At 37.2% G+C, this 18,106-nt stretch overlaps 2 protein-coding genes and 2 long non-coding RNA genes across 10 annotated transcripts in view; 2 read left to right on the top strand and 2 right to left on the bottom strand.

Annotated features, from left to right (window-relative positions):
* LOC114250602 (receptor-type guanylate cyclase Gyc76C) overlaps window positions 1-2,618 on the bottom strand; it is a 34,883-nt gene extending 32,265 nt beyond the window's left edge. For 3 of the 7 annotated variants that reach the window (XM_089730622.1, XM_089730623.1, XM_089730624.1), the window contains exon 1: window positions 2,335-2,618. The gene's annotated coding sequence lies outside the window, so the exon portion shown is untranslated. Of the gene's footprint in view, window positions 1-1,505; window positions 1,557-2,194 lie in introns of those variants that run through there. The other 4 variants (XM_089730621.1, XM_089730627.1, XM_089730626.1 and 1 more) reach the window with 4 other exon arrangements.
* Window positions 2,619-4,221: 1,603 nt separating this feature from the next.
* On the top strand, window positions 4,222-7,775 carry LOC114250603 (corepressor of RBPJ and splicing regulator). Its single transcript, XM_089730619.1, has 5 exons — window positions 4,222-4,446; window positions 4,518-4,612; window positions 5,050-5,300; window positions 6,269-6,524; window positions 6,874-7,775. The coding sequence occupies exons 1-5, from the start codon at window positions 4,375-4,377 to the stop codon at window positions 6,932-6,934; spliced, it is 735 nt and encodes a 244-aa protein (XP_089586745.1). The 5' UTR covers window positions 4,222-4,374; the 3' UTR covers window positions 6,935-7,775.
* A 2,374-nt stretch (window positions 7,776-10,149) lies between these two features.
* On the top strand, window positions 10,150-11,099 carry LOC149502216 (uncharacterized). The gene is made up of 2 exons (XR_016323705.1): window positions 10,150-10,408; window positions 10,590-11,099. It is a non-coding gene; the product is annotated as an uncharacterized LOC149502216 (long non-coding RNA).
* A 4-nt stretch (window positions 11,100-11,103) lies between these two features.
* On the bottom strand, window positions 11,104-12,736 carry LOC149502215 (uncharacterized). Its single transcript, XR_016323704.1, has 2 exons — window positions 12,454-12,736; window positions 11,104-12,119 (listed from the first exon to the last, which is right to left on the bottom strand). It is a non-coding gene; the product is annotated as an uncharacterized LOC149502215 (long non-coding RNA).
* Between the last annotated feature and the right edge of the window lie 5,370 nt (window positions 12,737-18,106).

The following is an 18,106-nucleotide window of genomic DNA, read 5'->3' as shown; positions in this document are numbered from 1 at the left end:
AGACTAAGAGATTACGTCTGTATCACTGAAACATTCCCAAATAATTTCGCAGACGCTATGAAAAGGGACGATCGCGAAGAATGGCAAAGGGCAATGGGTAGCGAATTGAAATCCTTCGAAGACCTGAACGTTTGGACGCCGTGTGCATTGCCAAAAGGACGAAAAGCACTTCCCTGCAAATGGGTTTTACGGATCAAACGAAATCCAGATGGCACGATCGACAAATACAAGGCTCGACTTGTCGTAAAAGGGTACAGACAAAGGAAAGGAGTAGACTATGACCAGACCTTCAGTCCTGTCGCACGCCTGACTACTGTACGAGCACTACTCAGTGTTAGCGCGCATGAAAACTTACATCTGGTCCAATTCGACGTTTGCACAGCCTTTCTGAACGGAAAGCTCGAGGAAGAAATATACGTTCAACCGCCAGAAGGGTGTAACCTCACGGAAGGAACGTCTACCGTTTTCAAGCTTAACCGTAGCCTGTACGGACTTAAACAAGCACCAAGGTGCTGGAACTCGTGCTTTCAAGAGATCCTATTGGATATGAACTTCAAACAGTCCGAAGCTGATTGCTGCTTATATTCAAGAGAAATTAACGGGAAGAAACTACTGATCACGTTGTACGTCGATGACGGATTAGTAGCTGCCACTGATGAAGACACGGCTAACGCTTTCTTAGAAGATTTGAAGAAGAGACTGCGCATAACGACGAAACCAGCGACATATTATCTTGGTCTTCAAATCCATCGAGGAAAGGATGGCTCCATCTTCATCAACCAAGAGGCATACGCGAAAAAGGTATTAGACCGCTTTCAAATGAGTGACTGTAATCCCGTTTCCACACCGATTGAGAGAGAGGCTATTCAAGAAGGGAAAGAAGAAACGGAAGCTTCCTGTTTCCCATATAGAGAAGCTGTCGGTGCTCTGGCATACTTAATGGTTGGTACTCGCCCTGACATTGCTTATGCCATCGGAGTTGTCTCAAGAAAGTTGGAGAAACCTGTAAAGACAGATTGGCTCAAGGTAAAACGTATCTTGCGCTACATCAAAGGTACCTTTTCGCATGGGATCTCATATAAAGCTGGTCTCAAACCTGGAATCCTAGAAGGATTTAGCGACGCCGACCACGGAGGTGATCCAGAAACCGGACGTTCCACAACGGGAGTGATCTGTCGCTATTCTGGAGGCACAGTTTCATGGATCAGTCAGCTACAAACATCGGTCGCTATCTCCACTACAGAAGCCGAAATTGTGGCAGCTAGTGAAGCTGGCAGAGAACTAATGTGGCTTGCTAGACTATACCAGGCATTGACTACAATTGCGGACGTACCGGTTCTGCATGTGGACAATGAAGCTGCTGTTCGTCTTGCTCACAACCCCGAGTTTCACAAGAGAACGAAGCATATCCGGCTCAGACATTTCTACGTCAGAGAATTGGTAACTGAGGGTATCTGCAACGTTGTACGGATCGGAACAAAGGATCAAGTCGCAGACATCCTTACCAAATCACTACCTCGTACGTCATATGCAGTTCTACGCCAGGCACTAGGACTGTGTACTATGTAAATGTTTAGGGAAAGTGTTGGAGTTAATGGATATAGAAACTCCTTATCAAAAACATATACATAGAAAGAAGTGACAAGAGTTGTCATAATAAGAAGAAGTGAAGAAATGTCTGACACTTCGTGAAGTACAATAAAAAATAAGAAAACTGTGATTTCGATAATATATTCTAAAACATCGACGTAACTAATACTAATATATAAAAGTGTGTTAGTAGGTATATTATTTCGTAACTGCCTGCACTCTGCGATTTGAAGATTGGACTCTGTGCTACCAAGAACTTTAAATCATATTAACAAAGGATCAAGTCGCAGACATCCTTACCAAATCACTACCTCGTACGTCATATGCAGTTCTACGCCAGGCACTAGGACTGTGTACTATGTAAATGTTTAGGGAAAGTGTTGGAGTTAATGGATATAGAAACTCCTTATCAAAAACATATACATAGAAAGAAGTGACAAGAGTTGTCATAATAAGAAGAAGTGAAGAAATGTCTGACACTTCTTCACTTCTTCTTATTATGACAACTCTTGTCACTTCTTTCTATGTATATGTTTTTGATAAGGAGTTTCTATATCCATTAACTCCAACAATTACACAATGAATAATGTAATTATGTACATACTTGTGATGATAAAGTAATAAATTTATTTACATTATGTCGAATATCTGATACGCGCTAAACTCGTCACGAATAACAAATTGACAGTTAGTTATGATATTAATAAAATGTTTTGTATTGTACTTATGCAAAATTCGAAGTACCTAGTTTATCCAAAGAATTTATTATTTAGGTACAAGCTGTTATCACTGATTTTTTACGTATATTTCGCTGAACTTAGAAAGTTTTAAGGTTTAAACGAATTACGGCATTCACTTCGTTGGCCAAAAAAACCTTTTGTTATAACATTACATCACAAAGTATTCCCCATGACACTATCGATGTTCCAACTATTTCAGTTTATATGCGCAAAAAACTTGTTGCTTTACAAAGTACACAATAATTCCATTTCGTCCACCATCACTAATCACCACGCCACAGACTACCCTAAAATCAAAACCATAGATTATACAAAACTAACAAGACACGATTAAAACTTAAAAACCGCTAGAGCACAGATGTTTTGTTTCATATGCCATGAATCTGTGAGACAACAATGTTCTTTCTGGTTTCTAGTTGGTAAATTGCAAACTTCACCTAATCAAAATTCAATTTTACTCCTTCTACGGTAATAATGATTAACTTGTCATTCTTGTGGTTTTATACTAAATCTATTCATATTAAATCACTGAGTGTTAGATACATCTTTGGCACAAAAAGTCATTTTTCTGTGTATGATGCTGTTGTAGGTTTTAAGTTAGATAAACGGCTCCAAGATAAAGGTTTACATTAAATGTGTGTTACCAGCGATGACTTACGGTTCCTGGTGGTGCTTCACAAAAGATTTTTTTAGGAAACTTAGTGTCGCACAGTGAGATATGAAGGGGCTATTCTTGGTATTTCTCGACGAGACCGTATTAGAAATGAGCAGATCCGGGCCGTTTTCCAATTACAGCACAAGAGCGTATTATGCGGCATAATGCTCAACTAAGCTTCAGCATAATTCGCATTGTGCGTCACTGAGTCGCATTATGCTCTGTAATTAACCATTACTTAATGGTAGTTTTCCAATTACTTGTGCTGTAATTGGAAAACGGCCCCGTAGAAGAACCAAAGGTGCTGACATATTCCATAGGATGAGCAAGCTGAAGTGGCAGTAGGCAGGCCACATAGCGTGGAGGTCAGTCAGCCGAGGGGGCACTAGGATCGTCGATTGGGGACCACGTAATAGTAAGCGCAGTGTGGGATGGCCACCTACCAGATGGACCAATGCCTTAATGAGAATCGCTGGATTGAGTCGGATGCTCGTAGCAACGGGCGGACCGTACTGAACATCAATTGGAGAGGACTATGTTCAGCAGTGGACAGTGGACATGCTGAGATGATGAAACACCTCCATACTTTAATACAAAATTGGTGTAAATCGTTGTACCTAAACGGTTGCAGCTAGTCCTCGGTCCGCAAAGTAATGAAGAATTTTGTAGCTGCCACAGAAGTAAACATTTTCTGATTTACTGACAGGTCAGTTGATTAATTCTCACACAAAACCTTCGCTTTTGTCTTGCCTTACGTCTTTTATTTCCATTTTATTTTTCGTGCAATACAAATGGTTTCATTCTTTGTTAGCAAAAATTAACTGTAATTTCTTTTTGCCTTTGTAAATATTTTTTTAATTGATTTTATGAACTGGTAACAAAGACTTTGGTGGAAAAAAAGTGGGAAACAAAGCCACTGGACGTAACTTCTCGTGATCCTCTAAAAAGTCCACTGAAAAAATCTCAGTAAATAATCACTATTTTACTGAGATTTTATTTCATCTCATATCATCTCATCTCATTTCCTTTCATTTCATCCTAGTTGATTAATGTCTCAAATTAATCATCATTTCATTTCACTCCATATTATTATTTTTCTTAAAAATAAGATTAAAAATTAAAATAAGACTTGACCTAAAGGTCTTAGTTATCAGGTCATAAAATTTCAAAAAAAACAATATAAGTATATTGTCTATGGGTATTAAGGCTGTATGGGCTTAGATCCCTTTGCCTTTTGTAATAAGGAAAAATTGTACCAAAAAAAATGTTTATGGGTATAATTAATCAATTAAGATTAAGGGGCTGAAACGTAACTTTTCTTTTAAATCACTATTTGTTCAGAGCTTGGTTCAGAAGTTTCGTGAAACACAGTTAGTTGTAAAAAACAAAATGGGAAAGGGATTTAATAACTATATGTGTAAAAAATTCTTTCATCCCGCTTCAAGAGACAATTTGAAAAGGGTTTGTATGAATGCATTGCAATTATGTTGTAAACAATCAATGGATAATAATAATCATTGTTATTGCTATAGGTATGGATGGCAGAACAGAAAACAGATGCATACAAGAAAAAACAAGAAGAATTGCGATTACAATATGAAAAAGAACAGGATCTACATGAGAACAAGTACCTATTTTTTTTGCTTATTTTCAGCCAACTGATTTTGTTCTATCCGTTTAATAATAATAGTTAGTAAATTAGGGCCATAAAATTTTATTTTGAGGACAAAAAATTGTGAAAAGCTTAAAATATATTTTTTAACAATTTTTAATAAAGCATACGAATCAGTTAACCATCAATTTATTGACATTTCTTATTAGGAATCCATAAAAGAAAGAGTGAATTTCCAGTACATTGTAATCATTCAGTAGTAACAGTGCTCCTACTTTATTTCCCGTCATTATTTTCAATTCACTACACAATACAAATTATTCTTGTGTATATGTATCATAATCGAGATAGATATGTAAATAGACATCCTAACCAATAACAATATTCCTGATTTATTTTACTAAAAATTAAATTAGTTTTTATCTTAATTTCATTTTATATATTGTTTTTAGAGCATTACTAAGTAAAGAAAGTAAAGACAAATTGAGTTTAAACTTCATGTATGAGCCTCCTCCTGGTGTAAAGAAAGAAAGGGAAAGAGAAGACAATGAACCAGAATATAAATTTGAATGGCAAAGGAAATACAATGCTCCTAGAGAAAGCTATTGTAAAGGAGACAATGAAATCAGAGATCAGCCTTTTGGTATACTTGTCAGGAATGTAAGATGCATTAAGTGTCATAAGTGGGGACATATCAATACAGGTAACTATGTTAAATAAAATGTTCTAGAAAAAATATAGCTTATAAAAATAATCAATTCGAAAAATTAAACACTTAAAAACACTTAAAAAATACTTGAAAATGTTAAACAAATTATGTTACGATCAAAAGTTTTCCCAGAGAAAGGACAGTAACATTCTCTTTGTATTATACCAGCATACAATATAATTGTGAAAATTGTGAAGTGGTATGATGTATTGTAAGCCCGCATAGGTAGGTATCACTGTCCTTCATATTTCTGTTGTGAAGCACTCATGTGTTCCGTAATGCAATGTGAGAGTCATTAAACAATACCATTGAGACTTCAACCTTCAACCAACTCTGTGGGTAGGTTCTCTCTCTGTGGTATTCATGTTAGTATGAACTCTGGTAACCACTTTACTCTAGGTGGGCCCATATAGTGTGCATTCATATAGGCAAAAAAAACGAAAACAAATTCCGATGTGATGTTTACCACATTTATGAATGTTCCCTCAGCCTTCCCTGGTACCTGTCTGTATGAGATGATGTTTTATGGATTTCTTTCTTTACGATGGTAACACCTAGATGGTGGTGATGTTGGCGAGAAACCATGGTCATTTCATAAATTTCTCAGTATAATCTACAATATAAAATCTACTAAATTGAACTTTTTTGCTTTTATCAAGTGATGAGTTCAAATTCTAGTTTAAAAGGTAGGATAGCACATAACTAAGACTTCAATATGTAGCAAGGTATCATTGTGATGTCCAAGAACCTAAACAGCTTACAGAAGGTCCCTTAGGGATTCTTCAACTTCTGGCTTCCTATCTTTTCAATTTTTCCACCTTTCCTCAACATGGCTACTTTAAATACCCTCATACCATATCATAACATCCATAATTTAAGTTTAAAAGTACTTATGAAACAATGAAAAAAAAAAACAGTGTCTGAGTTTGTACTAATAACATATATTAAATTAACCTCTTCAGATAAGGAATGTACAATGTATACACTGTCCATGAGTGAGGCACGTGCATTACAAGCATCGACTTCAACTCCCGAAGAAAAGGAAGAAAAACCAGATGTACCAACTCTCATGCAACAGATGCGTGACACGGGCCTCATCATGAAACCGGGAGCACTGCCTCTGACTGCTGCTAAGGTTGAAGATAATGACTCTACTAATCTTACTGAGCATGACCTGATCAGTCAACTAAGCAAAAAACAAAAGAAAAAGTTATTAAAGTGAGTGAATGCTTTCATGTAAACATTTCTTTGGATAAACAACATGTTATGGATGAACAAGATATGATCATGCCATCAACAATGTAAAATACCTAATTAACAAGGTGCCAAAGTGGAGCACTTGTGAATAATACATAATTATATAGGCCTTAAAGAATGTGATATGTAATGTATATATTTGAAATATGCAACATAATATCCAAACAACAAATGGGTCCTCCTGGTATTAAAAAGTAATGCACTAATATGTACCTACTCACAGTGTTAAAAACACTATTTGATAAATTATCTCTCATCAATGTAATATACTTTATCCACACCTTAAAGTCAAATCTTATTTTGTCTTCAGGAAATTGGAAAAATTGGAAAAGAAGAAGGAGAAGAAACTCAAGAATAAATCAAAACACTGAACAAAAATGAATTAACTCATCCATACACACAAATTAGAAGAATAGAAGAATGTTAACAATATATTTCACAGTCATCAGCTTAGCACTTCTCTTAATAACTCCCTTAATGAAGCCTATTTTTTTCTCTGTCAATAGTTTTTTTAGTAGCCACTGATTGGTACTGATGATGAAGTACACAATACCAATATCTACTAAATATATATTTAAAAAAAAAAAAAAAAAAGTATGATAATGGTCGAATTTCGATCATTCCGGGAACACAAATGACTGTCAATGTTTTATTTCCTTAGGAAGATAAAAATCCAGTAGGTTTTTTTTTATCTCTGGATGTTTGTATAAAAGAAATATAAAGACAATCTGAATCTACCATTCCATAGCTTCGATACTGACACATCTGATTCATCTGTCATCACCTCATCAAGAAGATCGAAGTCCCTTTGATCTTACGATAGATACCTTCATCACGTCGCATTGCTACAGTGAACCGCAGGCAAATACGAAACATATGTGGCAGTTTTACTTTAGAAATGGAATTATTAATCCTCAATTCCTTCCGATTCAATATCAATGCTCTCAATGAAGTCAATATCATTGTCGCTATCAGCCGTATTTATTACGAGTCTAATTATCTAGACCATGTTGAAATCTTCGAAATTCATTCTCACATTTAATTGCATGATCGCAAACCTTTTTCCATTCTCCAGGCCCAATCATGTTTACTTTTTCTGCCAATAATGTTTTTACTGTAGTTAAATTCATACCCATATTTCTAGAGACTATATAACCATGTAAATCCCTCTTTTTCCTAAAGATGCCATAGTACAATTCTAAATAATTTAAACCTGGGGAACTTTTTTCCCTACGTATGCTGATAGCCTTGAGATGCTATTTCAGCTTCCTCCTAACGTCTAGGTGAGGTCACGGGGCACAAACCGGAGTGTGCTAACACTGGCCCTATCAAGAGCAGTGCTTCGCAGAATCTACCACCGGATCGGAAACGCGACCCACTGAGAAGATCCGGCGAGGCTCCAACGCCTTTGGCGTTGATTTTGCCAATGTCACAGTAGATACGGTATACACAAAAATGACAGGTGCTTAGAGAGATTTTTGTTTTCTCCTACCTACGCCGAAAGTTCTGTTTTCCTCCCGCTGTACAGGGAAGAAAGTGTAACTTTTCCTCCCTAGGTGTAACAAGTGCACATGCGCATTAGTGTCTACGTCTGCTCTCACGCACCTAAAATTCTCCGCCATTGTTATGCCCGGGTAATAGTATATTGTGTTTAGTGTAAAAGTGAAATAAACAAAAGGCAATAAAACTTAATAGTCAAGTATTAACAAAGATGAGTTCATTTAAAAATTAAAAAACAGTTAAATTGTTTTTTTATGAGTATACCGAGCCCGGCCAGGGCTTCGCCCCTGGACCCCGGCTCGGTACTCCACGAACTTTCGGCCTGGTAGGAGAAAAAATAGTATGTGCACCGCGAGAAAAAAGTAGGACATCTCATCCCGCGTGTTTGCCAATTTTACACGCGGAAATATCCTACTTTTCTCCCTTGGTGCACAATGTACTATTTTACTAAATACAATTAAATTTGATCAGTTTTCCATACGCAACTCTGTGATTTTAAGAACAGCACAAACAAGTGTTACACCGGTCACTCACATGCACACGAATACGCAAACCCACAAGTGTAGGACGACATTTGCGAATGATTATGCAGTTTTCGCTGCATTCGTGGTTTTCCAAGCTGTGTCGGTTTTTTAACAGACATCAAAGCGCACGAACCTCGAACCTTCGCGTAGTCTCCCACACATTCGCTTGCCCAGTTGTGCCGACGAATGCGGACGTAACGGACGTATACTATACGCCATTTTCATAGTTCGTGACGTCTACTGTGTAGCGTATCTTCATCAAAAGAAATCCCATAAAAACAGCATGGCTGTTAATGATCTCTGGGAAAGAATTAAAAACTCTTTTTCTCTTCAATGTTCTATTGACGAATTAAAAAGGAGGAGAAATTCGTGAGACATTCTTAAACAAGTCTAGGAGGAAGCGCAAACGGGTTGGCAAATTGAGTATGCGAATCCATTTGCACAACCGCTAGGTTTGCGAATGAATGTTTGACGGCCCTTCACATGCGCGCAAACATTCGTACAATGTACGAATATTTGCGCGCATGTCAGTGGCCGGCATAAGACAAACTACTTTAAAGCTATATATTATTAGCAGATAAAAATTTGCATAGAATATTTACACGTTTAGAATCTACGAATAAATAATATTATTCGTAGTAATCGTAAAAATATTAATTAGATAATCGTATTAATATTATTCGTTTAAAATAAATAATATTATTTATTCGTAGTTTATAGATTAAAGTTAATAGAGAATTAATATTAATAGGCCGGGGGATGTCTTTTGGAAGGATATCATAAAAAGGGGTACGATTTTGGGGCAGTCGGAGAAAATGTGCTCCAGGCTACCCTCATCTAATCCACACTCACAAAGAGAATGGTAACGGACTCTAATTTTGGCAAGAAAACAGGGGAAGGTATTATAATAGCTGAGACAATTTTTTTAAGGAGATGACGGTGGGAGGAAAACCATGGCTTAGAGGGCATGGTCGATTGCAAGTTACCATAATGCTTACCGACGAGAAAACTGCCAGCTTTCATTCCAAGATTGAAACATATCAGGTTTTTTTTTTTTTATCGCTTTCATGGGCGGACGAGCTCACAGGCCACCTGGTGTTAAGTGGTTACTGGAACCCATAGACATCTACGGCGTAAATGCGCCGCCCACCTTGAGATATAAGTTCTGAGCCCTCAAGTATAGTTACAACGGCTGTCCCACCCTTCAAACTGAAACGCATTACTGCTTCTCGGCAGAAATAGGCAGGGTGGTGGTACCTACCCGTGCGGACTCACAAGAGGTCCTACCACCAGTAAGATTTATTTAAGTAAGATAAATTCTCTCAGGTTGAGCCCGTGAGCTCACCTACCCGGCCGGACATAGCTGGAATAACTCCCTAGGCTACCAGTGAATATGTAGGACAAAGTAAAAGAACGATCATAGCAAAAGCACCGTCAGGTGAGAAGTATGCTCGTCTTTTTACAGAGGCAATAAAAAAATAAGCATAGACAACATATGATTAACACAACATTAAGTGTCGTGCTTTGCTTAAGAAGGAATGCCTACTAAACCTATGCGCTCACAATGGGGTTGGCCGGTTAAAGCTTTTCTCAGATGTCGCCAGCGTAGCTTGTTCCCTTGTCACAGAGAGCCGCCATTTTGTGTGTTTTGCGTTCGTGATATTTCGGCATTTTGTGACTTTGATACGGTTCTTATTACTTTCTAAGTAGTGCTAAACAATTTTACAACATGTATTCCTACTGGATAGTTAAAGAATGAAAGGAGGAGTTGAGAAAACGTGGTGCATCTTTACGAGGAAAAAAAGTGGATTTTGTCGAAAGGTACAATGTTGATGTTTTATTTTAACTTAGAAAACTTCTCTCAAACTGTTTCCGGTAGCTATTATAATAATAATATTAAATTGTGTACCTTAGGAACTTTATTCCTTGTAGCATGTGCAAAAAGAATTGCTCATATTACACACATTACCTACCAACTAATGTGTTATTTTACTTTTTTCAGATTAGAGCTATATGACCAAAATTTTAATTTTGAAACAAAATGAAAAAATTGCTCTAGCAAAATATGCTAATATATACGATTTGCTAGTGGAGCCATGTGGCATTTTCATTAGCCAAGAGCGCCCATATCTTGCTGCATCTCCTGATGGTGTGTTGGGCGAAGAAACTATAATTGAAGTGAAATGTCCATACGCTAGCAGAAAACATGAAATAAATATAACAACGGTGCCTTACTTAGAACAATGTAACGGGATATTGTCTCTAAAAAAAACCTGCCCATATTATTATCAAATCCCAGGGCAGTTATACTGCTCAGGCAAAACATACTGCAACTTGGTCATTTACACCTACAAGGACATCAAAGTGATTTATGTTGAAAAAGACAATAATTTTATAAATAATATGTTAAATAAATTAGATATCTTTTATGAAAATATTTTCAAAGAAGCATTGTATGAAAAATATCTGTATTATAACTATACACACTTGTCGAAATAAAAAATCAGGAATACATATTTTTAATTATTTTTATTGACATTTCCTTCTCTAAAATTACATAACATTACACATATGAAATTAATCGTTCTATGTGAACCCTCTGACTAACTAATTTTTGATCTATCTTTAACTGAACACCTGGGATTTGTGATTTACCTTTTAAAAAGATGGGATATTTATACTAATTCCTTTAGAGGCAAACAGATCCTGTACATTAAAACCTCTGTCTGCCATAATACTATCTCCATATATTTTTATGTTTATAAGAACTAAATGACGCTTTTTGAGCATCAGGTTGACTAGGCTTCTGTATGCCTATTTCAGTCCCATCTATAATCACCCTTGTGGAGGAAAAATGTGTTCTAAAACAATTAGGCATATAATAATTTACTAAGCTGGCTAGGCCGAATGTCAATTAGGCTCTAGATATCACTGACAAAATTTATCCATGTTACAACAATATTAGACACTTCAGTTTTACTTACACCGAAAATTTTACTTAATTCAAAATCTGTTGTGTTTCTTCTAAGCTTAATTAGTAACATTAAAAATTGATCTTCTATTGATATGCCAACCACTCTACTCCAGCAATACCTTATATCATTTGCCATTGGCAAAAGTGTGATTAAAACTAATGAAAACTTAGATGCTGTTTCCAACCCGGTGTAGTATTGCACTGTCTCATCGTCTGCAAGTAATAGCTCTGTAGAGAACAATCTTAATATATTGGATGTTTGAGTTCCAATAGTAATATGATGCCTTGTAATTGTTTCATCTATACTAGAGTTATTATTTTCTATTAGAATTTCTTGAGAGACATTTGAATCAAAATGCAAATTGCTGTGTTCTTCAAGGGGTACTATATCTTCACAGTATTGGGAAGTGTTGGGCAGGCTAAAAAGTTGTTTTTTAAGGTTACGAGTTTGTAACCTTTATTCTCTACTTTTTGTTTCTTCAGAAACTGGTTTCATATTCCATGAAAATATAGATGGTACAGCACCTTTCTTCAGATATTTATGTTAATGTTTGACACCTACAACACAAAAAAAAACATTTAAATATACTATCACAAGGAAACCTGACCATAGTTTCAAAATATTTGTTATTACAATGGATGCAGCGATTTAGATAGAACTTTCAATAGTAACAACTGATAATGAACAACAGCTCATGAGGAATGTGTTTCCTCCAGTCTGATTTTGTATTTGTTAAAAGGTTCCTTATAACATAAATCTACTTGCAAAATATGTTAGCAACTAATACTTAGTGTGCCTAACTAATTATTATTGGTTTTTTTTTAATAAGAGAACAAAGATGTGTGCTACACCTAGTCATGCATTATAAATATTTGACAGAAAGAAGCATACCTGTGTATTTACTAATGTTTTCATAGTAAGATTCCACAAAGTGTTTACGACATAACCTCGAACTTTTTGTTTGAGTACTTTTTTCGCGTCAAATGGCCTTTAATCACAGTCTTCCAATTTTCTTGTCCTTCGGGAATTGATGTACTCCAATTTCGAGCATATTGGCACAAAATAACGCGTCATTGTGTTTAAAATAATTTTTAATCAAAAATTCCAATACAAATATTGAATGTTATGGGAACAATGCACACCAGCGCCACTTTGACAGTTGCCAACCCCATTCTGATGGTTTTTTCGGTATCCATAGACCTATATAGTAGGGACACGACATATTGTTCTATACGTACAATTGCTTATATAAATAGCACCCATTTTGAAGGCACATACATAAACATATATCTATCTCGCTCTTACTCAGCACTTTAACTCGCAGGAAAACAATATAACAGTATTTCAGTGCGTACATAAAATGAAACATGAATATACGTAAATGTCTCCGTCTCCGTCTAATGAGGCCGAAAATCCGCCATGTTTAGCGCGCCAAATGTCATTGTCACGTCAGTTCGGCCGTCTGTTTTGGGTTGTACATTATTTATTGACTTTGATATCGATTTAATATGATTGCTTATATAAAATTTCTTATTTTATCATGCTTAAAACATACAAAAATAATAATTAAAACATATTTTATAGGATCTCAAGAAAGTCGTCGGAACTATTTAAATAAAATAGTTTTATAACACTATTGTCAACTCGTTAAATATTTATTAATTAAGTGATTTTAGAGAGGAAGTCACAAGGAATGACGTTTGTAATTTTATTAACGAATAAATGTTCTGTAGGTGTTTTTTTTTATCAGGCGGTCCCTTGATAAGTTTAAAATTTGAATCACTCTCAAGTGAGAGTGATTCAAATGGTGCGGCGTACCTTCCTTGAGGTGCGCTGCGGTAATGTGTTACGGACTTTAGAGTCAGCAAAACAATTAAAATAGATTGTAATAGTCTAAGAAAAATACGTACTCAAAATACGATAACATTCAGCATGCTAGAAATGGGCAGATGGCACTGTACTACGCCATATCTTTATGTTTTGCGGCAAACGACAACTTTATAAAATCAGTGTAGCAAATTTTAAAAATCGTCATATCGTTTACTTGGTAAATTTGAAGCACGAACTCGTCTTAGATTTCACATAATATCTAAATCACATCATCTTTGCACATAACAATATACTTACTTCCTATTAAGTATAAATTCTACAAATACATTCACTCAACAATATTTCAAATAAAATGAGCCAAGAACGTTTATCGATAAAACCTACTAACATTAAAATCTTCTGGGCAGCACTAAAACCGCCATGTTTTGTGGCCAGATGACGTCACAGTGGCACGAATTTTTTGTTGACGTTTCATTTCCATAGGTTTCCTACTTCAGTGCACTGATTCGTGCCACTGTGACGTCATCTGGCCACAAAACATGGCGGTTTTAGTGCTGCCCAGAAGATTTTAATTTTAGTAGGTTTTATCGATAAAAGTTCTTGGCTCATTTTATTTTAAATATTGTTGAGTGAATGTATTTGTAGAATTTATACTTTAATAGGAAGTAAGTATATTGTTATGTGCAAAGATTATGTGATTTAGATATTATGTGAAATCTAAGACGAGTTCGTGCTTCAAATTTGCCAAGTAAACGATATGACGATTTTTAAAATTTGCTACACTGATTTTATAAAGTTGTCGTTCGTAAAACATAAAGATATGGCGTAGTACAGTGCCATCTGCCCATTTCTAGCATGCTAAATGTTATCGTATTTTGAGTACGTGTTTTTCTTAGATTATTACAATCTATTTTAATTGTTTTGCTGACTCTAAAGTCCGTAACACACTACCGCAGCGCACCTTAAGGAAGGTACGCCGCACCATTTGAATCACTCTCACTTGAGAGTGATTCAAATTTTAAACTTATCAAGGGACCGCCTGATAAAAAAAACACCTACAGAACAATTATTCGTTAATAAAATTACAAACGTCATTCCTTGTGACTTCCTCTCTAAAATCACATAATTATTAAATATTTAACGAGTTGACAATAGTGTTATAAAACAATTATATTTAAATAGTTCCGACGACTTTCTTGAGATCCTATAAAATATGTTTTAATTATTATTTTTGTATGTTTTAAGCATGATAAAATAAGCAATCATATTAAATCGATATCAAAGTCAATAAATAATGTACAACCCAAAACAGACGGCCGAACTGACGTGACAATGACATTTGGCGCGCTAAACATGGCGGATTTTCGGCCTCATTAGACGGAGACGGAGACATTTACGTATATTCATGTTTAATTTTATGTACGCACTGAAATACTGTTATATTGTTTTCCTGCGAGTTAAAGTGCTGAGTAAGAACGAGATAGATATATGTTTATGTATGTGCCTTCAAAATGGGTGCTATTTATATAAGCAATTGTACGTATAGAACAATATGTCGTGTCCCTACTATATAGGTCTATGCTTCAGTGTCGGTATCCCATTCTTTGACAGGTGTGACAGTATACAAAGAGGCTTCGACTTATTAAAGTAGCTATCGGTTGTAGATCAAATCGATCTTTTGATCGCACGAAAAATTACTAACGCAATCTTCATCGCTAATGCGTTTATTACATCGGAGAATATGTTATTGTACTGTTAACACTGTTAACAGAGCTAATGGTTCGCCTAGTGTTGAATGGATACAAGAACACATCCACATCACAAAATCAATACAGCCATCCACTTTGAGACGTGAAAACGAAAATGGTAACCCTACCTTCAAACCAGAAATCTATACATATAAATAAAATTGAAGTGTCCGTTTGTAATATTGAAATAACCGCTTTTTACTACATGCATATAAATATGTATACGGCACATACACCAAAATAACACCCTCTACAATTTTTGTCTGTCTGTCTGTCTGTTTGTTCCGGCTAATCTCCGGAACGGCAGGACCGATTTTGACGGGACTTTCACTGACAGGTAGCTGATGATATAAGGAGTAACTTAGGCTATTTCTCTAGACCAGCTTTGCCCCGCGGCGTGACGCGGGTACACCGCGGGACCCAACCATCAATAATAAAATTTAATGTTTCCGAAGCGAAGCGAGGGCGGGTCGCTAGTCATGAATAAAATTAGAGATAAACAGGAGCGGGGGAGATGACATGGGAATATAATTTACTTTATTTTGCTTAAATTGGTGAACGCTCTCACAGCCCACCTGGTGTTAATTGGCTACCAAAGCCCGTGGACATGAACAATATAAATGCCAGGGAATGTAAATCTAGAGGAAAAATTTTGTTATACTTGTTACAGCCTTACAGCGCATGTCAACAGATTCCTTGCCACATGAGTCAGCAAACTCATTCTCACTAACTCCGCTATGACTTGGGATCCAGACGAGAGTGATATCAAGTCCGGAGCAGTAACATTGAAACAAAATTTCTTTAATTAATAAAATTTCAAAATTGACTTTTGAATGCGATGGAAATTTAATTATGTCTTGAAGACAGCTTAAGGAGTCCGTACAGTCGAGACGGGCCGCCCGGTTCTCGTGGACTGGGTGGGCCGCGACCGCGGACGCCTTACCTTCCGGCTGACTCAAATGTTGACTGGCCATGGTTGTTTTGGCCGGTAACTACACAAGATAGCCGGAAGTGAACCGACGGTGCAGTGCCATCATTGCGCGGACCGCGACGAGGATGACACAGCGGAACGCACATTGACGTGTTGCTCTGGATTTGACGAACAACGCGTCGCCCTCGTCGCCGTCATAGCAGAGTACCTCACGCTGCCACGCGTCGTGGCTACGATACTCAGCGACGCGTCCTGGAAGGCGATGCTCGACTTCTGCGAGTCCACCATATCGCAGAAGGAGGCGGCGGAACGAGAGAGGGAGAGCTCTTCCCTTTCCGCACCGATCCGTCGCCGTCGAGCCGGGGACCGGAGGAGAGATTATGCTCGCACATCCCGCCCCCTGTATCTGGCTTCCCCCCGGTGAAGGTAACGGGATGACCTGAAGGGGTCGAGTCTGCGCGGCACACTACCAGCACTTTAGCGCGCCGCCAAGGAGAAATATCAGAATCCTGATCAAAGAGCAACCGGTTTGCGGTGTATCGCGTCCAGACCCAGCAGGCTGGTTATGGTTCTGCGGGGTATTCAGGGACACCAGCGGCACCGTCTGGGCAGCCTGACGGGCTGCCCTACCGAGACGGCTGATGTTTCAGAGCTTCCGATTCGTCTCGAAGGCTCCGTCGGCCGGGCATCCTTGGGGCGAGCTGCGCCGCGCCGTCTGGTTGTAGTGTTGACCGTGGTAACCCCCTTACCTCATCCGGGTTCTGACCTCGGAGGCGATCGGACGCTTGGGCGAAGAGTGCAGGGGAGTCGTTTAGTGGGTAGGGCCCTCAGAGGGCCTCAGAGGTGGTAGAAATTTTCAGAGGCTAATTGAGAGGTTAAGGACATTTGAAAAAACCCGGGAAGCCGCTTTGTATATTTTTTGTGAAAGTAGAAATTTCAAGTGTATTATGGCTATCCTACCATTCAAGCCCGAACGTATGATTGCTTGGCGCAAGAAATAGGCAGGACGGTCGGACAAGATAGTCGAGGGATCAGGTGTATGAAGTGAGCACAAAAGGTACAACGACCATCAAGGATAAGACCTGGGAACCTCAATTGTATCCCTACCTAAATTCCAAAAGAATTGTGTTGAAACGCTAGTTCGACAGCCGTTAATATTAAAGTACTTACAGTTATAACTTCGATCTCAAGTCTCAAGATGGTTGGCAGCATTCTCCTTGTGATGACGGACTCAGGTACCACTTCAATACCAGATGAGCCTTGATTTCGTTCGCCCATGCAAGCTTTGGAAGGTTCAATTTTTATTACACGATGTCATTCCTTCATCGCGGAAGTCGATCGTGATCATGTGTCAGGTATGTGGTATGTCTAAAAAAGTGGATGCCTTCCTGCAAATATTTTTATATACAAGAACACCGGGCGTCTGGTCCACAATTCGGTCTTTAAGTGCTAAATACCTAATTTCTTCAACCTCATTTACTGACCTAGAAACTGTGAAGATATATGGTATGAAATTAAGTATTAGATATAAAATTCCTCTTTTAATACAAATAAGTAAGTAAGTTATCAAAGTGACGCCAACTTAATGTTCATAAAAAAAAATGTTAACCTGAATCTTAGGGGATGCGTAAAAATATCTACAAAAGATTATCATCACCATGCCGAAATGTGCTTAAAATCTAGAAGTTGTCCTAATGTTCTTTATAATTATTTAATAATATTATTATGTATATTATTTCTAGGAAAGAGATTGTTATTTAAGTTTGCGTAAACCACAGCCAGTATTTTTTTGCATGATTAAAAGATTAAAGGTTATCGAAAGAGTTGTAAGTACAGAGCAATTGCGATATTGATGTCAAAGTTATTCTACAATAATACCGTTCGAAGTATTTTCCCGTTTTCTACATAATGAAGTTTCTATTTAAAAGCACTATGCAGTGTTCTCGAGTTAAAGTAGCGTTTTTCTTTTTATTTGTTTTACCATGGACTATTATAGCAGCGAATAGACCGTTTCTTATGGATCAGCGTTAGGTAT

The sequence above is a fragment of the Bombyx mandarina genome, chromosome 10, assembly GCF_030267445.1.
Source record: "Bombyx mandarina strain Sakado chromosome 10, ASM3026744v2".
Classification (NCBI taxonomy): Eukaryota; Metazoa; Arthropoda; class Insecta; order Lepidoptera; family Bombycidae; genus Bombyx; species Bombyx mandarina.
Note: the sequence above shows the minus strand (reverse complement) of the source record. Positions and strands in the feature narration are given on the sequence as shown.

Bases quoted from the DNA above. Each gene is read 5' to 3' on its own strand.
- LOC114250603 (XM_089730619.1), top strand. From the start codon at position 4,375: ATGGGAAAGGGATTTAATAACTATATGTGTAAAAAATTCTTTCATCCC. The intron at 4,447-4,517 runs GTTTGTATGAAT...TTATTGCTATAG, and splicing joins CAAGAGACAATTTGAAAAGG to GTATGGATGGCAGAACAGAA. The intron at 6,525-6,873 runs GTGAGTGAATGC...TTTTGTCTTCAG, and splicing joins CAAAAGAAAAAGTTATTAAA to GAAATTGGAAAAATTGGAAA.